The sequence below is a fragment of the Cornus florida genome, unplaced genomic scaffold (assembly GCF_030987335.1).
Source record: "Cornus florida cultivar Cherokee Brave unplaced genomic scaffold, ASM3098733v1 CherokeeBrave_3.0.0_Hap2_Chr04, whole genome shotgun sequence".
NCBI lineage: Eukaryota > Viridiplantae > Streptophyta > Magnoliopsida > Cornales > Cornaceae > Cornus > Cornus florida.
Genome location: NW_026775574.1, coordinates 87,623,646 through 87,632,851, shown reverse-complemented (window position 1 = coordinate 87,632,851; position 9,206 = coordinate 87,623,646). Strand labels below are relative to the sequence as shown.

At 34.3% G+C, this 9,206-nt stretch overlaps 1 protein-coding gene across 1 annotated transcript; it reads right to left on the bottom strand.

Annotated features, from left to right (window-relative positions):
• Positions 1-899: 899 nt before the first annotated feature.
• On the bottom strand, positions 900-8,381 carry LOC132305286 (probable disease resistance protein At4g27220). Its single transcript, XM_059802951.1, has 5 exons — positions 5,658-8,381; positions 3,919-4,326; positions 2,021-2,473; positions 1,032-1,676; positions 900-941 (listed from the first exon to the last, which is right to left on the bottom strand). The coding sequence occupies exons 1-5, from the start codon at positions 8,379-8,381 to the stop codon at positions 900-902; spliced, it is 4,272 nt and encodes a 1,423-aa protein (XP_059658934.1).
• Positions 8,382-9,206: the final 825 nt, after the last annotated feature.

Sequence of the window (9,206 nt, the reverse complement as noted above, 5' to 3'; positions counted from 1 at the left end):
CGTCCAATTCTCACCGGAATAGTCACCAGAGGTGGTTTAATTGTACATTTTTAAATCTAGTACGGATTTATATAAATAAATTTAATTAAAAGGGTGTAAGTCGCACAAATTTAAAACCATAGGGGTGTTTTTCACTTTCCCCTAAAAGATATAACTGAAATTATATATACCTGTATACACACACACACACCCCGTGGCAGAGTCACAAATTTTTTCTGTTAGGGGTAGACAATGTTGAAAAATGAGAATGTATATAATAGAAAAACTTACCAAAATAATATAAATAAAAACTTAAATATTGATAGATAATAAAATACTAATACATTTATAATTGTCCAGAAATCGTATCTCATTACAACAATATATTTAGGAAATTCTACCCTCGTTTTTCCGCTTTCTTCGAAGGAAATTTCAATTTTGCAAAAAAGGATCAACAATCGGTAAAAAAAAAAGGGGCTTAGGGTCAATAAATTGACTAAAAGTTAGACAAAGATGAACTTGCTTTGAATTGTGGAGAGATATTTGTAGATGCCTTTTGAGGAAATTTGAAACCGAAAAAGAAACAATTAGTTATAGTTCTTTGAAACCGAATTAAAAAAATAAAAATAAATAAATAAATTTAGACAAAGAATTCTTATCCTACAAACAAATTGGACAGCTTGAAAAGATATTGAGTAAATCATTGGTATGCTCTTTAATCAAAATACACTATTCAATTAAATAGACCACACTCAAGTATTTAAATTTCCTCAATTAAATAAGTCACACTCAAGAATTTAAATGTCAAGACAAAAAAAAAAAAAGAAAAAAAAAAAAAAAGTAAAGAAAAAGAAAAGACAGGAGTCAGTACCTTATTTACTGATTTAGCATAATATGGTTATAGTGGTTTCTCCCTCTTCTTAACTTGTTTCTTCATCATTATTATCCTTTGCTGCTACTCCCTGAATTAAACAGAGGGTCAACAAATTAAATGAAAAGCATTAGCTAAGTGATGTCTTGTAGCAAGGACAAAGGCACGTGTACATAGTTACCTTTCCTTTCCGAGATTGCTGCAAATAATTATTTAGCTCACTTATATGATTTGGCTTCCTATCTATCCATACTTTTACATCCGGTGGGCTTAAGTATCCAGATGTGAAAGTCTTCAATTCTGGACAGTTGTTTATATCAACACACGTCAAGGATGGGAATTTAAAAGCATTGTTTGCCTGACAAAAACATGTGAGGTTTGGTAGAAATGAAAGTTCCAGATACCCTAGCTGAGAGAACACAATTTCATCCGTGGCATCTTCTCCTCCTCCTTCATTTTTAAGTATTTCTTCCATCACATCACAATTAAGAATACTTAGATTCCTGAGTTGTGTGAGACTTCTTGCTATTGAGAGTGAGAATAGATACATCAGCCTCTTGCATCTTTTAACTATCAAAGATGTTAGGCTGTGAAACACCGGAAGTCCTTCAAGATTGAAGATAACCTCCAATGAGTAACAAGATTCTAGAGTGAGCATTTGGATATTCTCAAACCGCTGTAGCAACTGGGTAGATGCATTTACTAAGTTTTTGCAGTAGCTCACCTCCAGGGATCTTATTACTTTGCAAAAGGGAAGGACATGGCAAGTACCTTCGCAAATGCACTCATCACTCAGTATCAATGTATCCAAGATAGGAAATTCAACCTGTGCATAGAAATCACTCACTGTATTTAGCACCACAATATTCTGATTAAAAAAATAAAGCAAACCAAGCAATAATGAACCTTCTAATTTTTTTGTTCTAATTCCATTTTTATGCTCTACAAATTAATCAATTTCTTCTCAAATTATAGATATATAACTGCATATTAGGTCGTTGACAAGAAAACCCCCCATCCTGCTCACAGCTAGTTGCATTCATTTGAGGCTCTAGCTGGTTTTGATTTTTGAGGCTCTGGTATTTAAATTGGTTTGTGAATTTTCAATAACACCAAAGAAAATGGGGACAATAGTTTCCCCATAACTGTAATAGGAATTAATGGACTTACCACTTCATTTGGCAATGATTGTAAGGGGGCATCCACTGTATTTAGCTCCACAATATTCAGGTTCGGCAATGGTTCAATATTTTTCAGGTATCGGCAAGGAAACATCTCCAATTTGGGACAGCGTTCTACTGTTATTTTTATTACGGATGGAAATTCAGAAATGCAATTCCTGCCGCAAAAGCTCGTCAGGGACGGTAGGCGTTCAAAGACCACTTCATTTAATTGAGGGAACACAAGATTGTTCTCCACTTCTTTTCCCATACCTTTATAGCTTGCACCTGTTTCTTCTGCTCCCTTTGACCCTTCAACTTTAAATACCTCTTGCAGGGAGTCACAGTGTTCCACACGGAGCACTTTTAGGTTCTGGAAACTTGTAAGTGGTTCTGTTGAAGCAACATTTAATAACTTGTTCATTCCCACAATAACCAACTCCTCCAAGCAAGGAAATTTAACCTGCAAAACATCAGCTTGCTTGCTGGTGATAATATTCCTTTCTTTCTCTTGAAAATAATGCAATCTGCCAAATTAATGGTTTAACAGTTTTTAAGGAAAACAATAATAAAGTTTATTACTGATTTCAAGGAAATGTTGATGAAATAACAAAAAGCTACCAAAACACAACATTCAATGGAAGGTTAAGTGGAAATCTAATTGCAATGCATTAACATTTTTTAAGGAAACATATTTATTAGTGTTGTTGATCTGAAATCACATTTATAAAAAAATATGTTGTACTTCAAAAAACTGTCATTGATACATTTAGTTTATTGAAAGAAACTGTAGATAACAAGCTTTACCAAAACACAGGACTAGAAAATGCTTACACAATTGAAGGAGAATTTCATTAAAACTGTAAAAAAAAGAAAAAAAAAAGAAGCGTATCAAGATAATAAAACCAGCCATCCATCCAAATCATATTACGAGGAGGTAATTTTGTATTTTTTTTTCCTTATATTTTTAATAATTTTCAGAGAATTGAATTTTAAATTTCCTTATGCTGATAGATTCCTGATATGTTTACCCTATTATAAACATTAAAATATTTTTTCACTTGTCAACAATATATTAGTATTAGATTGCTCGGCAAGATGACGTTTTGACAAGTGGGTAATGTCGCGCTTTGCTCACACTGGAGAGAATTTATGTGGTGTATTTGTGCAGTGCCAAAAAAGAAAAAAAAAATTACAAAAAAAAAATGTGCCCATTGAACTTTGTTCTCGAGAGTCAAGTCAAAGACGTAGGAAAGTGAAATTACAAAAAAAAAAAATAAATTTTTTTTTTTTTTGAAAAAGACACTTTAGTCCACTTTATACGAAATAATGTCAAGATCTATTTGATAAGGTTAGGTATGATTCTAATATTTTCATTCAGTCTATTTGATTTGTTCTAGGAATCCAAAAATTTTATATATATATATTTTTTATTCATTTTATTTTATCAAATTTCAGGAGTGATAAGTTACGTTTTAACAAAAAAATAAATAAATAAATAAATAAATAAATAAGAAATTGAGATGTGATATGGGTCTGGAAAATTCAATACCAATCAACCCAAAGTGTCTAACCAAATTCAATTCTCATGATTAAAAAAAAAAAAAAAAATAGATTCTAACCAAACTTATTTTTCTCTTTGAACGGTGAAGGTAAAATAGATATTAATAAATTTCAATGCTTGTGTAGTTATGATGATCATGTTTGATCGATGTAATTTTGATCGATATCATCATCTAAATTTATTGATTTGTTAAGTGATATGATCAATAATTGTGGATTAGGATTAATTTAAGGGTACATGAACGTACATACCTTGTGGAAATCTAAGTGACATTTATTAATTTCAGTTGTTCAATGCACCCAAGGTTAACTAGGATTAATTTAAGGACACATGAACGTACATACCTTGTGGTTGAAGAGAGCTTCTCGTTGAGGAATATTCTCCTTCAATATGCTTTCTTTTTCATTTCTGAAGCAGCAGAAACTACTGAAATTTGGCAAACTTGAAAGTTCCATGGTCTTTAATTGAGGAAACATGACGATCTCATCACCACCTTCTTCAATAGCAACCACTTCAACTCCAGATACAATTGAATCAAATAAATTAACTCTGAGACTTTCAAGTTTCTGTAACAACGGGAGTACATTGGGTGGAATGACATTAACTAGTTTCTCACACATATACACTTGAATGAGCCTCAGCTGCAGAAAGGAATCTTCTGCTTGTGAACCTAGGAATAATTGGTTGTCCCATATTGCTGTGAGGCTTTTCAAATTATTAATCTTCAATTCCTCCAAGGCTGGGAACCTAACCTGCAAATTTCATTGCATCACATTTCATGAATTAATATATGAAATCAAGGATGCTTTTAGTTTATTGTACTTCAAAATTTTATGGGTTGATGCTTTAAGATTATTGCACTTAACTTATTTATTAGTGTTGAGGATCTGAAATCACATTTAAAAAAAGAAATACTATACTTCAAAAAACTGTCATAGTGTTGATACTTTTCAAAATAGACATGCAAAGAGCTATTTGTTTGCCCCCAGGGGCTTGGTAGAGTTGGTAAGACAACGGCATGGGGTGCCATATGTCTCAGGTTCGAGTCTGTCCATCTCATTATATTGCCTGACTGAAATTGGTGCTAAGGTGTGGGACCGTCGACAGTATTCCTAAGTTTGTAGCCTAGGGTAGGTCCGAAGGGGAGTTTCTGGTGCCAAAAAAAAAAAATGCTATTTGTTTTTAATTAAGAAAACTTCCTAATCCCGATTGTAACTAGAAAATTCTTTTTAAAGAGAGAACAAAGTGTTGAGGCACTAAAATGGCTGCACTGGCCAATTAGAAAAATACCTTCAGCTAGGTTCAAAGAAATTAAAAAGTACTCCAACTAAAAAGGAGTTTCTAAAGAAAAGAATTGCAATGTAAATGAAATGGTTTGAAAATTGAATTTGCAATCGCAGAGTAATATAGCACATTTTAATAAAGAAATATTGTACTTCAAAAACTGTCATAGTGTTGATGCTTTTAGTTTATTGAAAGAATTTATAGATAACAAGATTCACCAAAACACAGGAATAGAAAAAGCCTACACAATTGAAGGATTTAAATACATAATTATATTGTTTTAAGAAAAACAAATGAAATTCATAATTTAATTAAAATTGTACAAAAAAGTGTATCAAGATAATAAAACCAGCCATCCAAATTATATTAGGAGGAGGTAATTTTGCATTTTTATTTCTATTTTTAGTAATTTTGAGAGTTAAATTTTAAATTTCCTTATGGTGATAGATTTTTGATGAGTTTTCTCTATTATAAACATTAAAATATTTTGTCACTTATCAAAAATATATTATTCGATTGCTTTGCAAGATGAGATTTTGACAAGTGGGTAATGTGGCGCTTTGCCCACACCGGAGAGAATTTATGTGGTGTATTTGTGCAGAGTCAAAAAAGATAGAAAAATAAAAATAAAAATAATTGTTGAAAATAGTTAATGTCATGAACAAAAAAGATATAAAAATAAAAATAAAAGATAGAAAAATAAAAATAAAAATGAAAATAATTGTTGTATTTGTCATTTGAATAAGTGTGGAATGTGGATAGATAAGTGTGGAATGTGGATAGATAATACGGAGCATACCTTATCATTAAACAGTTGTGCAAGGCCGGACACATTGCATTCTTCAGCTGGCGTCTTCGTATTGGCATTGAAGCTTCTCAGTTTTGGTAGAAACGACAACTCCATTTTCTTTAATTGATGAAAAGTAACTGTATCCATGATTTCATTGTCATCTCCAACTATTTCTTCCAAGTTTTCACAGTTAAATATACTTAATTCTTGGAGTTGCAGAAAGCCTCTTGCTGCGGCTGCGGAGAAGAGATATCTCGATCGACACATTCTTACTTCCAAAATACTTAATTTACTAAAAGAACAAGGCACACGTGATCCGATGGTCCTTGAATTCAAATTTGGTCTGCCAAATAAATGTTCTATCCCCTTACAATCCTCAACTCCAAGATACTTCAAGTCTAGAAACCCCTCACCATCTCTGTCTTGACTCACATTCTTTAAAATTTCCAGTTTTTTTAAACGTAGCACTTCAGCTTTCTCCATCAAAATGTGAAGCTCCCTCTTCAATGGAATTCCCACTAGTTTCAATATCCTTGATAGTAGCTCTGTCGAATTTATTATAGAACTGTCAAAAGAATTACTAAAGTAATAGTAGCTCTGTCGAAATTCTTGGCCAATGGATATTTGAAATCTGATTAACGACTTAGACAGGAGCTCACTGATGGGCAGTAACTTGACATTTGGCACTTCAACTTGCAAACTGATTAAGCGAGTCAATGAATTTAGTTCAACCAGGCTTGCATTGCCTTTAATCTCCCATTGGTCAAAGCCTGTAATGTGAAATTCCTCAAGCTGCGATAGACTTGATATGACACCTGGAAGGATTTTGAGCTTGTGAGAGCCTCTCACATCCAACGAGTGCAGACTAGACATATTTCCTATATCCAGAGTCCACTCTTCCAGACTAGCATATTGAATGCTTAGTATCTCAAGTTTTTGTAACTCCTTGAGAAAAGCTAGGTTCACCAATTTGCACTTGTATAGCCTGAACATCCGAAGATTTTGAAGTGACGATGGTACTGTCGAGATGCACATGCCACGCAAATGTAAAACTTCAAGCTTCTCCATCCCTTCAAGAAAGCTACTCGGAACTTCTGATGAACCACCGATGCATTCCAACATTAACGTGCGCAGTTCCGGACATTCTGAATCACTGGGAAGCACAAAATTCTTGTCGAACCTTAATGAGATTCCTCTACAACTTTTACCTTCATCCTCCTCCGGCCACTTTTCCACACCTACTTTCACTAGATACATGACACCTTCTTTTGATGAGATTGATATAGCCACATCTCGAATGACATCGTGCATTTTCACGAAGTTTTCATTTCTACCTTCTAGTAGCAGAGAATATCTCTTGAGGGTATCAACGATTGTATGAACTCTATTCCTAGCTGTTTTCATTGTATCCTTGCATCGGAGAAGCCTCATTCCCAATCCATAGCTGACCAAGTCATCAATAGAAATCTCAGCATCTTCTCCGAACAAGCAACAAAGCAAAAAAATTGACTTCGCATCAACAAGCTCCAGATAGTTGTAGCTTAACTCTATGCGTGAATAGAGTTTTGCTGACATTCCTTCAATGTTCTCTCCCGTGGAATTTCTCAAATGTTCAAGTGCATTTTCCCATATATGCTTACTCTTATTCCTTAATGCTCCTCCAATTGCAAGTATTGCCAAGGGCAAACATGCACATTCTTTACACACTGCTTCCGCTACAAGACGCATTTCATAAGGTTCGATAGAATCTCCCACCTTCTTCTCGAATAGGGACCATGATTCATCTTCCGATAAGAGTCCAATTTCAAAGTTCTCATTTTCAAGAACCCCCATCTCTTTACACACATCTTGGCGCCGAGAGGTGAATAAAATTTTGCAACCCTTAACATGATCATTGGTAGCTGGAAATCCTATGTCCTCCAACTCAATTTTATCATTCCAAATATCATCGATCATTACAAGAATCTTCTTACCGCCTTTCAATCTATTGAGTAGCAGGCCCTTCCTCGCTTCTTCAGATTCTTTATCTAATGTCAAATTCAAACCTTCTGCAAGTTTCTGTTGAATTTCTTTCAGATTTGGATTCTGGGTGAAAACTATCTCGGCAATCTCATCAAAAAGCTGATCTTTTTCAGCTTGTAGGGCAACTTCCTTCATCATCCTTGTTTTTCCAACACCTGGGATTCCATGTATCCCAATCTTGTAATTCCGATGATCTTCAAGTGCCTTCATGATCTTCTCAAAAACAAACTCCCTGGATTGAAAATTCTCATAGTTTAGGCTGTATGTTTTGTGCCAAATACCAGTGAGAGGAGGTCGGTGTCCAACGGAGTCAAAATTGCCAGCCTCTATAAGCTTGGTAACAATATTCTTCTTTTTTTTTCCTTCCTTACCATTCCGGTACCGCGAGCATACATCAATACACTTGAGATTTTCTGTGCCTTGCTGTAATCTGTTGCTGACTTCTTCCATCGTGGGCAGTGAGCTCTGCACTTCGGTCAGCCACCTCGAAACATTATCCTCAACGACTTCAGCATTGTTCAATGCTGCATCCACCCTTGTTTGGACACTAGTCATTGCGTCTCTGAGTTTATTAACTTCATCTTCGAAATCTTTAATGTTTTCCTTGTAGTGGAACAAATAACCAAATTGACGCCTGATGATTTTGTACAAGCTGTCTCTGATGGGCTCCAACATCGTTACCACAATATCACTAGCAATATTGTCGGCCATTTTTAATTCACAAGCAACTTTCAATTTGTTTCCTTTCCTTCTCTCTCTAAGGAGACGATGCAATACAGAATATAAAGGAATTGCCAATAGAAATACAGAAAGCTTACGACTGTTTCTTAGATAAGGAAAAAGCTAAGAAATTAATGGAAGAGACTTCAAAACATACAAGAGAACTGGATGTGTGTTGTTTTTTTTTTTTTGGGAAAGAAAAGTAAAGATTCACAAGGAGAAACTAATTCACATTTAACGGAAAAACTAAGAGCGTGAATGTGGGAAATTACAGAGAGAGAGAGCAAAATACAAAGCAGGAAATGGGAGAGCACAAGAAAAACAGAAAGGTAAAACAGAGAGGAAACTAAAGAAGAGATTAATTTAAAGACATACCTCTGGCATAATATTTCAATTCCAATTAAGTCTGATCCAACACAAATAAATTAGATGAACCGAAAGGGAAGATCGATTCAGTGGAACAGAGAGATGGTCAGACAAGAGAGAACAGAGGGATTGCAAATTGAGAGAGAGAGATGGTGAGACAGTGAGATAAGAGAGCCCAGAGAGAGATGGTGAGACAGTGAGATAAGAGAGAACAGAGGGATTGCAGATTGAGAGAGAGAGAGAGAGATGCAAATTCAGGTAAAGTAAATGGTATGAGAAAAAAGAGAACACGTTTTTCATGTCAGTCAGTCATCATGGCACTGGAATAAGGCACTAGAAAATTTTACAAAAATAAAAATAAAACTTCTAATGTCAGTTTTTAGATATTGGATAATGTAATACATGAATTTACAAGAAATTCTGCGAAATATGATTTTGATTTTGTTTATA